Source organism: Podarcis raffonei, chromosome 10 (genome assembly GCF_027172205.1).
Source record: "Podarcis raffonei isolate rPodRaf1 chromosome 10, rPodRaf1.pri, whole genome shotgun sequence".
NCBI classification, from domain to species: Eukaryota; Metazoa; Chordata; class Lepidosauria; order Squamata; family Lacertidae; genus Podarcis; species Podarcis raffonei.
Genome location: NC_070611.1, coordinates 48000551 through 48016099, shown reverse-complemented (window position 1 = coordinate 48016099; position 15549 = coordinate 48000551). Strand labels below are relative to the sequence as shown.

Genomic DNA, 15549 nt, shown 5'->3' with positions numbered 1-15549 from the left:
TAAGGTGCCAAAATAAATTAACTGCCCCAAGGTACTAAGATGCACCTTGTTGGGGGCGGGGCGGGGCTGGAGAGGCGGCGTCATTTGCTGCTGCTCCCTGAACAACCTGCAAAACACATTGCGCCGACCCTCTGAAGAGTGCTAAGCCGAGAGAGCGAGGCAGAGGCTTCCGTGACGGCGAAAGCAGAGGCAGAGAACTCCGCAAGGACTCAAAACACATGTGGCTGCGTTTGCGTAGATTCCACGTTTCTTTTCCCATTACTTAAAATACTCGGAGCATCAGCGAGACGCTGGTTTGGCACGAAGGCCAAGCGAGCTCACGCTGCAAAGGGAGGGAGAAATCGATCACATCCCCAGCGCCGCTGCAACGTGGCTCGCAAAACATGAAGAGGCGCCGAGCTAATTATGTATAAAACAACGCAACAAAACAAAAGTTTCGACTCCGAAAGTTCCAAGCCCTGATCAACATTCCGGCGGTTTTGATTCGCTACCGAATTAGCCCACCCCACTCTCCCAAACAGCCACTTAAAACGTAGTATTCAAATGAAGGTGATTCGTTCAGCCAATGGGAAAGGGGCCGGTGCTTGTATTCTGGTTCCACCTCCCCGTTTGTATTCATTGTTAAAAAAAAAGAGAGCGAGAGGAGACAGTGGCGGAAGGGCTCCAGCTGTAGTCGCGTGTGTATATATACCTAGGATTGCATTTTGAAGGGTGCGCGCGTTTCTGCTGTTTTCTGTCGGTGTTTTATTGATAAGTTGCGAGCATATTGATAAGCTTAATTGGGGGAAGCAACACGGAAGTATTTTAGTGGTATCTTCCGAATTTTGATAAACACACGTGAAACTACCTAACGCGCCCCCGCCCCACTCTCGTTTAAAGGCAGAAAGTGGATTGTCAGGTGTTTGTGGCTTCCGCAGGTGATATGATAAAACCTGGTTTTATTGCTGCAGAGGCGTTGCAAATGGGGGCCAAAAAAAAAAAAAAAAAATTGAAGTCCCGCAAGGCTGAGAAGTGAAGAAGCTTTGGAGAGCATGTGTTAATTGTGAGAGTTTGTCTTCTGCAGTACCTACTGCTGTAGGATAAATTTATTTTAACTGGCTTTAACCAAAAATATTATGGTAGTTCTGATTAATACGAAAATGGTCATTTGATTGATTAGCTTTGTGATGTGTGCAAGTGATAATTGTATGGTGGTTTGGTCTGTTCTTCACAGCCTTTTGCTTCCCACAGTGGTGTTTGATATGGATGGATTATTTCTTAAAAGAAGAGCACAGCAACCTCTTTCAAAGAAATAAAATGACTGTGGTGGCTCATAAAATCCAGCACACAGAAATAGTATGTGTCGAAACTCTGAAGAAATATCCTGTTGGTGGTGGGAAACAAATTAGGCCTACATTTATTTTAAAGTTGCGAAATTGCAAAGGCAATTTTCTTTCACGCTTGGTTCAAGTAACCTCATTTTATTCACCTTTCCTTATGTCTTCATGAGCACGAATAGATTAAAAGCAAGGGTAGGTGCCAATGGTTATTAATCCAGACATAATGCTTATGGAAACACACATTGATTGATGCCTCACTGTTAAAATTAATCTGGTGACCAAGCATGTGTTTCTGTTTCTCCTCTTCTCCCTCCCCCAAGTTGTCCCTTCTGCATGAACTTGGCCCTTTCCATTTCCAGTGTCTGTCAAATTAAAGTTGCTTACCTAACACACCTGGTGAAGGGGTGAATGTGATAATCTTACTGCATACTAAATGCTATTCTTTCTCATTCTAATGTTCAGACCATGAGTACCATTGCTAATATAGCTAAAATGTCACCGCCCCAACATAAGAGAGCAGTAGCTGCTGGCTCAGAGAAACCCTGAAGCTTGCAAAAGTACCAAAAAAACCCTGATGCCCCCACCCCCCAAGAAAAAGCCCAATGAGAATTCAGCAAGCTCAATGGCCCTAGAATGCTGACGTAACTGTTTGCTAGATGTGCGAGTAAAATTGAAAACTAGGGTGGGGAGAGGAATGGAACAGGGCAGACATAACTGAAGTTGTGCTCTCCAGATGTTGTGGAGTTCAACATCTCTTGGTCAATATGGCCAGTTGGATCTGATGGGAGTTGTAGTTCAACAACCTCTGTAGAGGGTATTGGCTGCCTCTGGAATGGAGTATGCTGAACAAGAGCACTCCACAGATTTACTGCATGTCTGACTTGTCCTGTGTAATTTTAAAATGAGGCTTCCAGAATTGTAGAGTTGGAAGGGACCCTGAGGATCTTCTAGTCCAACCCTTCAATGCAGGAATATGCAGCTGTCCCATATGGGGATCGAACCTGCAACCTTGGTGTTGTCAGCACCTCACTGTAACCAGCTGAGCTACATGACCCAATAGTCTTATCCTCACGACAGCCCTGTGAAGTAGGTGAGGCTGAATGATAATGGCTGTCTGAGTGAGCTTCATGGTTTGAGCAGGGATATGAGCTGCTGTCTCCCCACTTCTTATTGCTAACTATTACACCACACTGCCCCACATATGGGACGGGTCTGTTTTTGGCCTGCAGACTTTGATGCTCTTTGAAGATTCCTCCTTCTCCTCTGATGTTCTTGGAGCACGAGACACTTCCTGCTGGTTGGTGCCAATGAGCACCAGGCTATACAGAACATTTTCTCTTTGATAAGGCTGGGGGGGGTGTGTACTGATGTATTGTATCTTATGTCTTATGATCCTTTCGTTGCAGCTGTTTCCCCACCCCTACCCTGAAGCTAGTTCCCTAAAACTGCATGCCTGGGGGAATCTTCCCTTCCCTGCATGGACCATGTCAGAAATGTCAGAGAGCACTCTGTGTGAGAAATTTGAGGCCAATGTATTTGCCAAGACCCGGTGCCAGAACTGCTTTCGAACTGTCACTGCACACAAGCGTGGTAACCAGGTGAGCTTATATTTGACCTTGGTTATTGTGGGCAGAGGGGGAGAGTATCCTCTATTGCATGTTTTTTTGGGGGGGCTGTTCCCAAGGAAATGTAGGAAGCAGAACATTCCATGGCGAAGTAATGTTAAGAGGCAATATTCCTAAACGAGCAGTTGTATAAGGCTTTCCAAGATTTATGATCTGCATAAGATGCACTGCTCTGTGGTCTGTTGATAAAAAAATCATGGGATCTCTTCCAACTCTACAATTCTAAGGGTGATCTTGCCCAGCCCCCTGCAATGCAGAAATCCTATCCACAACCATCCCTGGGTGGCCTCAAACCACCAACTTTTTTTTGGTTAACAGCCAGATGCACTGAGCCATTGACTTGTTGGGCATCATAGGAAGCTGCCTTATACTGCATCAAAGCAGTAGCCCACCCCAAAAGCCCTACCTGGAGATGCCAGGAATTGAACCTGGGACCTTGTACATGTAAAGCAGATGCTCTGCCCTTGAGAGTAGGCCTTCTCCTACCATGAACAGGGCCTTTTTGGTTGTGGCTCCACCCGTTTAGAATATCTTTCCTAGGGAAATATGAATGGGACCCATAACTGCTATCTTGAAGAGGACGTCAGAGATATATTCATTCCAGTCTGTGTTCAGTTAGTTTCAATGTGCTGTGCTTTGAAATGTTTCTTGCTGCTGTTTCTAACTTAGCAGGCTCTTTGGCGCACGTAATTGTGGTGGTTATGCTGCATGCCTTAATCTTTTCTCTTTCCTTTTTTTTTTTTTTTGTAAAATTGCCCTGTGAGGACAATGAGGCCTGAAAAGCAGTCGATAGATCTCTTTAATAAATAACTTTAAACCTTCCCCAAAGTTGGCAATTTGACAGGTGACAGAGCATGACAATTGCCAGAGCAGCATGGCATGTGCATCATAGGGAGGGGTAAGTTTTTTTAAAGGCTGGGAAAATAAGAAAATGGTGTGGCGTGAGTTATCGGCAGAGCTGAGTGAATGGGACTGGAGCATAACTGTGAAATGATTTGGTAGCCAAGGACTGAGGCATGATGGTGGCTAAAGCAGTGCAGGATCAAGACCGTTATCACGAGAGAGGCTGGTGCCTTTAAATTTGCAGCAACACACAGAGATCGCCGAGTGGCTGTTCATAATATTTTCCTTAGATGTTAGCTCTTTCATGACGATTGTCCATGTGGTTTAGTGGTTTAATGTTTTGACTGTGATCTGGAGAACTGGGTTAATATCTCAGTCACGGACTCACAGGTTGTCTTGGAGTAAACTGCTGCCTTCCAGCCTCAGCTTGCCATCCTCTCTTCCAATTCTGGTCCTTTCATCACAGTCTTTTATACTGGGTTGTTCTAAGGCAGGGGTCAGCAACCTTTTTCAGCCGTGGGCCGGCCCACTGTCCCTCAGATCTTGGGAGGGGGCAGACTGTGTTTTGAAAAAAAAATATGAACGGATTCCTGTGCCCCACAAATAACCCAGAGATGCACTTTAAATAAAAGGACACATTCTACTCAAGTTAAAACACGCTGGTTCCTGAACCATCCGCAGGCCGGATTTAGAAGGCGATTGGGCCACATTTGGCCCACAGGCCTTAGGTTGCCTACCCCTGTTCTAAGGGCAGCCTGGGGATGGAGCTCCGCCTCCTCAACGGATCAGTCCCCCCCCCCAAATCCATTGTTTGGAATTGCTGCCTATGCTCACGCTTGGTCTCTCTTCCCAGGTTCATCCCATCAGTTTCTCCCAACATAGAAAGCCAGCTCATGCGGAGTTGAGACGGGTTGCTCCATCTAGCTGAGGACTGTCTGGCAGCAGCTCTTCAGGCAGGGGTCTTGGAGAGGCCAGGGATTGAACCTGCAACCTTTTACATGCAAAGCAGACACTCTGCCACTGAGCTACAGCCCTTCCCACATCCTCATTGTAATTCCTTTGGCTTTAATGTACCTGCAGGCTGTAATCAAGGCTTGACCCAGAAAGTGAGGAGCACCAAACTTCCAACATCGGGGTTCTTATACCTTTAAGAGCTGGGTAGAAGAGGGAATGTTGGTAAATTCAGCTTTTTCTTGTCCTTGCCCTGTTGCGATGTGACGAGCTCCACCTGCTGAAATGTCCTTTTTCTGCGGCTGTCGCAGTGTCAAAAGGCTGAGCATCCCTGCCACAGAGCAGGAAATGGATCTGGCCTTTGCCCAGCTCATCAATTTCCATATTTTAGAGCAACTTTGGGGGGGGGCAGTGTCGGGGAACTGGTTCTGTAATCTGAGCAGCTATTGGAGGGAAGCAGGGGCTTCCCCTGCTGACAAGCAAAAAGAAAGGAAAGGCATTTGAGTGCTGTTTGTGAATGTGGACTTTGAATGAGACCACAGAGACTGCTAGATTATGTGTTAATGAGATACTAAGGGTTCCGACAAGAGGTGTAAAAGGCTGCAAATGAAGTCTCAGTGGCTGCTGGGCAGTGTAGTTAGTGGTCTCCTTGTTTTAATGGAGATGGGCTCTGTATTTTTAACAACTGTGGGGCAGGGACTAATTCAGCAGGAAAAACTTCCCCATTATTATTTGATAAACACACTTATCAATGGGCTTGGTGCTTTAAGAGGCTGTCCCTCAAGGAGCTTGCAAGCCTGAAATGCAGCAGTCAGGATGGCTCCTCTGATTTACCTTTAATTTGAGTCAGACTGTGGCATTGTGGGTTAAACCACAGAGCCTAGGACTTGCTGATCAGAAGGTCAGTGGTTCGAATCCCCGCGACGGAGTGAGCTCCCGTCACTCAGTCCCTGCTCCTGCCAACTTAGCAGTTCAAAAGCACAAAATGCAAGTAGATAAATAGGTACCACTCCAGCGGGAAGGTAAACAGCATTTCTGTGCGCTGCTCTGGTTCGCCAGAAGCGGCTTAGTCATGCTGGCCACATGACCAGGAAGCTGTATGCCAGTGAGATGAGCACCGCAACCCCAGAGTCGGCCACGACTGGACTTAATGGTCAGGGGTCCCTTTACTATTGTTCCTTTCAGCTCAGTATTATCTATTTACTGACTGGCAGCATTCTCCAGGGAGTCTGGCAGAGCCCTTTCCCAGCTGCACCTGAAGATGCCAGCGGTTGAATCTGGCCATGTTTTCCCATGGGCACAAAAAATGCAATGCTCATTGGCTGAAGAAACTACAGATCATGCATCTCCTTGATTTGACCTTGCCTGGTAGATAGGCATTCCAGCATTTAAAAACAAACAAATGCAGGGACTGATCTCTTGCAACGAATAAAGGAGTGTGGATGCCACAGCATTAACACTCACCAATTGTTTATGCTCAAAACAGCAGAGGAGAAGCTGCTACAAATTTAGGGGTCACCTGCAGTGCTTTAAATGATTGACTTTCCTAAGTTTCTCAGGACTAACGCTGGCTCTTCTGTGCTAAATAAAACAGTTTAATGGCTGCACTAGGAGTCCACACCTAGGAAAAGTGGATCAGGTGTGATATTTCTAACAGTGGAGTGTCAAGCCCCCACTTTTTAATCTTCCTTACAGTTTTAAGAGGAAGCCTGAACTGGTCGTGGTCAAAGTTATAACCCTCTCCTCCGCTCAGGAAAGTACCGAAGCTACTTCTACACTATAAACATTGATCTGGATTGAAACCTGCGTTCCTGTCTTGGTTTCAGCAAGAAATTCATAGAGGCCATTCTAAAAGCTCCCGAATCTCCCCGCAGAACGACATTTCACAGGTGTGGATAATGGGGAGAGAGAGGCACCTTAATTCCTCCACTCCACTTGAGAAATAGATGCAACCTGTGACTCTCGCTTCACTTTGGCAAGTCATGCTTTTGCTGCCCAGAGTTTATACGTTCCTTCCAGGATCGGGGTGGGGAGCCCGTGGTTCTGCAGATGTTTCTGAACTCCAGCTCCCACCAGCCCTAGACAGCATGGCCAGGGGTTAGGAATGACAAGGCGGTAACCCAGCAGCATGTGGAGCTCTGCACCTTCCCTGTCCCTGCTCTGGGATAGAGATGCCAACCTGACAAGGGACTCTTTAGCAAGTGTTGGTCTTTAACTGTGGCCCTGGATTAAAAGTCACCTGTCGGCTCCTGGCTCATTCGCTGGCTGGCCAGGTGTAAACTCCATCCCTCCCTATGGGGTGCCAGCTGGTGTCCTGTTAACAAAGGGTTTCGTGTTGTTCATTGTTTGCTGCGCTGGGTCAGCCTCGGATTATGAAATAGTAATGAGGTTCCCTCTCTCCCCAGTCCTGGCCCTCTAGAATTTCCTCCTGGCTCGCCTGCGATCTGCTCAGAGCCATCCCTGCTCAACTCCCCCCCCCCACTTGATCAGGACAATGGAGGGGAAGTGGTGCTGACAACCAGCCTGCTAGGGACCCTCCCTTTTGGAGATCATAACCTGCTAAGGTAACTGGGCTGGGGTGAAGGCGGGGTGGGTGGGATGACTCTCCAGCTGGCTAGGGCAGTGAGGAAGCTCTTAAAGGGACAGGCGCGCTTGAAATGGAACTCTGGATCTGAGCAGGGAAGGACCTGCTGTTTGTCTTTGCTTCTGGAGCCTTGTGAAATCCCCTCTCCCAAGCACTGGAGGTCAGGCAATAAGGAGTGCTTCCTATGTTGCTGAGCCCTCCTGTGCTTCCGGGGTGCTTCCCTGCCTTGCTTGTGGGGCTGAGTAGGAGGGATGGAGTGGAGACTTCCTGAACCATAGGATTGGGTGGCGATCTAGCTCAACCTCCTGCACAGGGCAGGAAGATTTTCTATATCTCTGCCTGATTAGCCTGTGACATCTAGGTGACCCGGTGCCATGCCTGAAGAAACAAGGAAGGCTCCTTGGCTTTGGAGATGCTGCAGGCACCTTTTTAGAGCAGGGCTCCATGAGAGGATGGTTGTCAAGAGAGGAGTGCTCTGTTTACGTTTGTGACAGCGCAAGGCAAGCGTTGCTCATCCAGTCTACACCTTCCAGTTAATGTAGCGCAGGAGGCAGTGTGCCCTTTGCCGGCTATTGATTGCCACGGTTGATCAATTGGGAGAACGGCGTTTGGCGTATGCTATTTATATTTTTGGTTTGCAAGCTTTTTGGTCCAGGCCCTGGTTGAGCCTTAACACAAAGAATACTTCATCTTAACAAATGACTTTCAGACTTTCAGTCGCTAAGCATGCTAGAGTCTGAGAATGTTTTCTCTCTCTTTAGGAACCCGTAACTTGCTCTTTAAGCCACTGTCCTCAAAGCGAATTATAGCTGCAAGCCAAAGGCCTGGATCTCATAAGTTGCCTTAAGCAAGTTCACAAAAGCAAAGTTTGCCTATCCCTCCCTTCCCTGAAAGCATCTGTGACCCCCCTCAAAAAAAGGCTCTCTGGAGGATCAGGACCCCCTCCAGAACAATGGGGCATGGGGAGCTCTACTGGAAGGAAGTGATGGAGTTTTCCTTCCTTAAATTAAAGTTAATTTAAGATCCAAGACTAATCTGGGTTGATTCTCTCTCTCTCCCACCCCCCACCCGCAAGGTGTTGCTAGGCACTTGAAGGACTCAGAGCAAAGGCCCGTGGTCCAAATTTACAAAAATAAAAATAAAATTGCCAGTGCTAATTTAGATGTATAGATTGCTGTGGAAAATTTGGGTGGCTGGGCTGGGTTCTCACCAGCTGTGCTTTGCAGCGAAGCCAGATGCTGTTAAAAGTTTTAAAAGAGGGGGGAATTAACTTTTTATTGTCATTTTATAGTTGTCTTACATAACCACAATCAGCAAAACCAAAAAGCTGCAACTATTCGCTCTGGAGAAACCGTTGCTGTTGTGATAAAAGCAATTCCCACACAATAATAGCAGACATTTCTATAAATAGGAATATATATGTTTGCGTGTGTCTGTATATCTATGTGAAATTTGGTTGTCATAAAATCCATATGTTGGTTTAAACCCTAGGGACTGGTCTTCCACTTTCTGGTGTTCCTGTAAAGACAATAAAGTTCCTGCAGTCTCCGGCAAAAGTGGCCCTAAAGTTATATTCCTCTTGCCAGTCGTAACTTGTGTGTTAGCTTTTCAGTGTTAGGAGTTCCAGGTTCTGCTGTGAAAGAGGCAGGATGTGCTTCCCCACCCCATCAATGCTTTTCTGCAGCTGCTCCCTGCACCCCATATATCATTGGTCAGGAAGTTCTTCCTGATTTTCTCAAGAAAACCTTGTGGTGCCGGGTACAGGAGTCTGCTGGAGTTTGGAGGAGACAGACCCTTCCTTCTGTGAACTCCCTTGTGCTCACTTAGGACCCAAGCCAATGATTACAAAATACAATAATAAATTTTTGCAACAATGTGAAGCAAAATAGCCTTTTCAGCCAGGGATTTTTTTTGGGGGGGGGTGCCTTTTGTTTTTTAGTCCAAAGTTTGTGGACAAACGTCTGGGGGCTGTGGGGGGGCAGAGACAAAAGTGGGCATAGCAATGAATGTTGAATGCGACTTGTACCTTTGTGTGGCTGGGATGTACAAAAGGCAGAGGGAGATATCTGGCTCTTGGTCATGTGGTTCCTCAACCCTCTTTTCAAACTCTGGATCCCAGAAACTATAGTCCAAAAGATTAAAAAGAAATTGTCGCTGTCAGGGCTGGATTTAGGTTTGATGAGGCTCTAAGCTACTGAAGGTAATGTGGCCCTTTATATGTCCGGCTGTCTTTTGTCAACAACAAATTGCCGCTGTTTTTTGTGTTGAATATATGGTAATTTATGGACCTAATAGGTATCTACTGTAAAGCCATTTGCACATGTTACCATGCAACCAGTCCATGCAGAATGTAGGCACCCTATATATAGAAATGAGCAAACCAGTGATATTTTAGGGAGCAGGCTAGCAGGCGGGGCCCATTACTTACATCACAGGAGCCTACACAACACAAAACACTGTTGCTGTTTGTAAGTTTTATTTCATTTGTTTTTAATCTTATGTTTTGGAAATGTACATCCAGGTTTTTTTCTTTAATTTTTTTTTGGGGGGGCCCCAACCCTAGCTTGTTTAGCTTATACGTAAATCCAGCAAAGGTGGCTGTTTTAAAAGGGCTGATAGATGAACCCATCAAAATATGCTAGGAGGGAGTGCCACAGTTGAGGAGCCACCGTCAAGAAGGCTGTGCTGTATTTGAATTTGATCTTTCTATTTATCTTGGGAAATTGCACAATGGGCTTGGGTTAGAGTGAAATTCCCAAGAACCAAGGATCAGATTGTTAAAAAAAAAAAGTTCTGTTGCCTAAATAAGGGGAGGATAAAAACAAAAAGAGGATCCACCTATTACTTTCCTATACAAGCGGTACAAAGTGTCTCAAAGGGCTTTTTTAATGTAAAGGACACTGCAGTCTTTAAAGCTTACACATAACTCTTCATCAAGCAGACTGAGAAGGCAACTGGGTATGTGTGTGTGTGTGGAATGTGGCAACGTTCTTTATTGTTCTCTGCTGTGCAAGGAAGACATTTTCTGTGCTCTGGAGAGTGCAGAGGGAGCACCGTGGTGCCCCTGAAATATCTCCCGCCGACTCCCATTTCTTTCTGACAGGAATTGAAGGAACACGCAACAAAAACTCCCAGTTGCCTTGATGGTGACAACGTGACCAGTCCCTGCGACCCCTTGTGCATTTTAGTGCCCCAGTGTGAACTCTATGTCTGTGTGGGCTCTGAGGACAAAGATGAGACGTAAGTTTTCTGATTGTGTCGGGGTGTGTGGGAGACACCCCCCCTCACGGTGATTCCTGTTGGTGACTGGGCAGGAATATGAGTGATTAGGGAGGTATCCTAGGCACAAATGATTAAGGGCCTTGTAGATTAATAGAGGAACCTTGAACCTGGCTTGGTAGTGCATGCGCAGCCAGCACAAACTTTTTAGAGCATGGGAGCTGTGTTGTCGGACTCCAACTCCCATCAGCCCCAACCAGCGTTGGCAGGGGGTAAGGAATGTGGGGAAAGGTAGTCCAGCAATTTCTGAGGAAGCCCCAGGTTCAAATTGTCTGCTGGTGTAACAATAAGGTCTTCCTTGGCTCTTAGCGTTGGCTACCTTTACACTGGCAATGCTCGGCCATCTTGAGCAGCTTTCTGCCATGGGCCCAGCGCTTGGCTTTAGCCCTCACCTGCTGGGTGGTTGTCGACCATTTGTGTGTGTTTTTGCCCCCCTACAGCTGGCAGGAAAGCTTGGAGTACACCCAGCTGAGCTGCAGAGCTGAGGAGGAACCCACAGAAGTTAGTACCTGTCCCAGCACCAGCACTGTCCTTGATGCAGAAGCGGATGTTGTTGACACAGATGCCCGTGCCACGCTTGAGGTGAGATGGAAGTGTGTGTATGTGTACACGTCTCTTGGCAGCCTCATGTTCCCTTTGCAATATTCCTTATTTTCAAGCCTCTTTAGATCCCTGCTGTGGCACCACTGCATGCCTGCTCACCAAGCAAAGGGAGGCAGAGCAGATCCTTATACATTGCCTTAAAGTTTAAGGTCACCTTCACACCAAGCACTTCAAGCACAGGGCTGCCTCCCGGATAGCTCAGTTGGTAGAGCACGAGACTCTTAACCTCAGGGCCATGGGTTCGAGCCCCACATTGGGCAAACGATTCCTGCATTGCAGGGGGTTGAACTAGGTGACCCTTGTGGTCTTTTCCAACTCTGCAGTTCTCCCTAAAATAAAAGTCTTGGGAACTGTAGTTTAAGGGATCTGTAGCTTTGTGAGGGGTAAACTACAGTTTCCGAGACAGTTTGGGGGAAGCCACATGATCTATATGTACAGTAACTTGGGGAACCTCAGATTCAGAGGCACCGACTTGCGCCCAAGATCAAGAGAGCCGGTGCATATTGCACATGCAATGTCGCATCATCAGGAGAAGACCAAGTGCGGAGCCCAATGTGGCACTGCTTCAGTGGCCAGCAGCTCCTTCTCTTTTGCTCTCAGGAGGAGCCGGCCACTGAAGCCACAGCGCACTTGGCCTCCTTTGCCCCCTCAACAGTGAGAGGGCCTGGCCCACACCCCACAGATATGGTGGGAAGGGGCGGCAAAAACACCTCGGCCCTATAGAGTTGGCACCAGTGCTCAGACTGTATGCCAAATGCGGCCCTTTTGGCCCCAAATCTGGCCCTCGGAGCTTTCTGCAGGCTACCCCCCACTTCACACCTTCCTTGAGTGTTTTGGCTCAGCTGGAATGTGCCCTTGGGCTCTGATATGGCATCCTGCATGCCTGAATGGAGGGTCAAAACTAGCCTACTGTACAAAGGTGAAATTTGCATGGCCTGCCTACCAGTGGCATGTGGCCTCCAGATGTTTGCCTAGGTGGGAATGTGGCCCTCAGTTTGAAAAAAGACACACACACACCCCGTTCCTGACTTAAAGCATCTGGGGCCCTTCTCCTAGGGACCGGATGTTTGGTATCTCTGACACACAGGCTTTCCTGCTGACAGACAGAGGCAGCAGGGCAGTGTAGGAAACAGCCTCTCTTTTTCTGTGTGTTCCCTGCCTCCCCTTTACATAGGACTGGGAAATGACCAGGCTCCTTGAGAGCATTTTGGAGCCTGACAAAGACAGCACAATGTACTATGCAGGCAAGAAGCAAGAGGCACGACCCGAAAAACTGCATGCTGATAGACCCAGATGGGCAGACCCAGCATCCTCTGGGAGAGCAGAGTCCTGGAATTGCCCAAAAGCAGGTATGTGTCATCTCCCTCCTCAGTCTCCTGACCTCTCCCCACCTCCTGCCAGCACAGATCTTTCCGTAGATCTTGTTTCTTCCAAGGGTGGGAACACACCATCCCAAAGGAAAGAACTGTAACTGCAGTGTTGCTCTAGGAACCCAAATCCTGTGCCTGGATTTAATAAACAGGAATACATTTGCATAATCAGTTCTCCCACTGATTAGGATCTCAAGCAACTTTTAGCGGGGTTCTGAGATGGCAAATGGCAAAATGTGCTGAGTCATGCGTCTTGTCACTGCAAGGATTTCCACTTATTTGATGGGATTTTCCGCCCCACCCACCCCCATACCCCCTAAATCTGTTAAGGGTTCCCCCAGCCTTTCGGGGCAGATTTGGCATGCAGTGGGGAGAAGAGCAAAAGTCCCATTGCACAATCAGAAATCCTTGTCTGATGAGACGTGCTACTCGGATCCCTCCCTTTGTTCCTTGCCCAGGAGGGCTATTAACCGTGGGGAGCTTCTACATTGAAAAGTCAATCTGGAAATGCCAGAAACTGGATTCTGCCCACAGTACAATAACCTAATGGAAGAATGTAGTTTATAATTGTTATCACCTGACCTGGGACCTGCTGAAGTGCTTATAATAAATGTAGATGTCATCATCTTTATAATGCACACGTACCCTTAGTGTGGTTGAGGAAGTAGCCCTCTGGATATTCCAAAAGGGGTGAGCTTAGGGGACCAGCTATTTCATTATGCAACAGGGCAGGGACGGAGAACCTGCAGTCCTCTCAGTTAGGGGATGGATATTAGCTCTGATGGGGGACATGTCATGCTCTTCCTGGGGCAGTTTGTCCACCCCTGCACTCAGCTCTCATCTGTGGCTCCTAGATGCTGTCAGCATACGACAGTGAACATGCCCCAGGAAACGGCTTTGACTGGCTGGCTTAAAACAGGTGAGAGTAGCCGATCGGTTTCAAAGCCTCGGTGAATTAGGGGCTTCCCCTGCATGTAAGGATAGGTTCTGGCGGATTGTGTGGACGAGACCAATAGTGGGTTCAACAGTCAAGAAGGTGGTTTCTGCACGTGCTGTAGAAGGAATTACCTGGGAAGGGAGCCCATGTAGGAGAGAGAATACTCTGATCCTACACCTAAACTGCCTTGCAGGATATCTTGGAAGAAGAAAAGGCTAAAGAGTAAACCCTACACAAATTAGGAGTCCCTAAGGCGGTTGGATGGCGCCTGGTACGCCTCCTTCTGTCAACTTCTGCAGCCAAGCTGGTGCCAAATGTATTGCCCTACTTTCCCTTGGACCACATCAGTGAAGTCGTCGAGAGGGGTGTCTTGTAATCTGGGCAGCCCTGGACCTCCATACACCCTGCCCAGGCTTGTGCCCCAGAAAGGTCACTTCCATGCTGCTATTGCAGTAGTTTGACTTCACCCCCGGGGGTGCACGCCATTGTCTCTTGAGACAGACGGATGCCAACAACAGCTACCATCAACTATGCTGGCTGGAGCTGATGATTATTGGAGTCCCACAACATCTGGAGTCCCACAGCTTCCCTTTCTATGGCTCCTGTGCTGCCCACTTCTGGCCAAAAATAAATCTCTTCTGCTTGGAGAGGCAACTGGGTGTCCTGAGCTAATACCCATTTCCATTTGGCACATCAAGTTCGCTGTTGGTCTGTGCTCTTTTCCTGCCCATGCACACACATGCACACACTTTGAGCATGGGAGGAATTGCTGCAAGATATTTCTCCCCCTCCCAGTTTCCAGGGCTGTGAGTCAGGACCAAGGGGACGGCAGGAGGAAGCATCAAGCCGAGAGCGGCTATTTCTCTCTGGAGCGACGCAAGTCCGAGCCGAGCCGGGCCCCTTCCCCTCCCCGTGTGGGCCGTGGCGCTTTGCCTGCCCGTGGCGATGCCTCTGGCCTTGGCAGGTGGCCTGCTTCCTCCATCAGCTCCGCTGACTCGGACCAGAGCTGGCGCACGAGCGGCAGCAGCGAGGGTCGCCACGGCCTGATGAAGCAGGAGTACAGCATGCTGGCCGACCTGCCCAAGGTGAAGCGGCTGGACCACCGGCAAGCTTTCGAAAAAGAGCGCAGCCGCACCAGAAGTCCTGGCCGGGCGGAGGTGGAACGGATCTTTGGCCACGAGCGCAGGTGAGGAAATGGGGCAGCCCTGGGAGATTTGCGCCTTGTGTGAGCTGGTCTCCTGAAACAAGCACCACTGCCCTGGCAGTAGGGGTAAGGCAGAGTCAGTGTGCCAGCAGAACCAATCCAGTTTTTTCAGAAGGGCACCTGCACATCTCTGACCTGACTACCACCCTGACGTATCCAGCAACGGGGTGAGTTCCTGTTCCTCTGTCCCAGCTCCTGCCAGCCTAGCAGTTTGAAAGCATGCCAGTGCAAGTAGATAAATAGGTACCGCTGTGTCGGGAAGGTAAATGGCATTTCCGTGTGCTCTGGTTTCTGTCACAGAGTTTCCGTTGCACCAGAAGCGGTTTAGTCATGCTGGCCACGTGACCTGGAAAGCTGTCTGTGGACAAACGCCGGCTCCCTCAGCCTGAAAGTGAGATGAGTGCTGCACCCCATAGCTGCCTTTGATTGGACTTAACCGTCCAGGGGTCCTTTACCTTTACATTTTTTTTTTACCCAGCTAAGCCTCAACAACGCCAGTGTGGGGAAGGTAACGCTGCCCTCCAAGATCCGAAAACTGGGGCCCAAAGTCCCTTGTCATGTGTTTGGAGGTGCTTTTTTGAAGGTCAGCTGTTAATTCAGCACCTCATAACTATCTGTTCTCCCCCATCCCCACCTTTTCCCCTTTTCTGATGTTTAGGAAGTCGGAGACGCTGGGGGCATTTCAAGCTCTGGAAGAGGGACTCTTGGAGCGACTGGATAGTAAGACCCTGAAGCTGGCAAAGGAAGGGCGATTAGTCAGGAGGCAATCAAGCCCCAGTCTGCGCAGAGATGTGAGTGGCTAATCCACAGTGAGGAATGGCAGTGGGGTGCTGA

General features: G+C 48.4%; 1 protein-coding gene across 3 annotated transcripts in view; it reads left to right on the top strand.

Moving 5' to 3' along the window:
* The first annotated feature begins 641 nt into the window (after positions 1-641).
* TRIOBP (TRIO and F-actin binding protein) overlaps positions 642-15549 on the top strand; it is a 59976-nt gene continuing 45068 nt past the window's right edge. For 2 of the 3 annotated variants that reach the window (XM_053407071.1, XM_053407069.1), the window contains exons 1-7: positions 660-739; positions 2726-2917; positions 10426-10562; positions 11042-11183; positions 12379-12553; positions 14307-14697; positions 15374-15506. In XM_053407071.1, coding sequence (XP_053263046.1) covers positions 2804-2917; positions 10426-10562; positions 11042-11183; positions 12379-12553; positions 14307-14697; positions 15374-15506 — 1092 coding nt within the window. In that variant the 5' untranslated portion in view covers positions 660-739; positions 2726-2803. Of the gene's footprint in view, positions 740-2725; positions 2918-10425; positions 10563-11041; positions 11184-12378; positions 12554-14306; positions 14698-15373; positions 15507-15549 lie in introns of all 3 variants that reach the window. The other variant, XM_053407070.1, reaches the window with a different exon arrangement.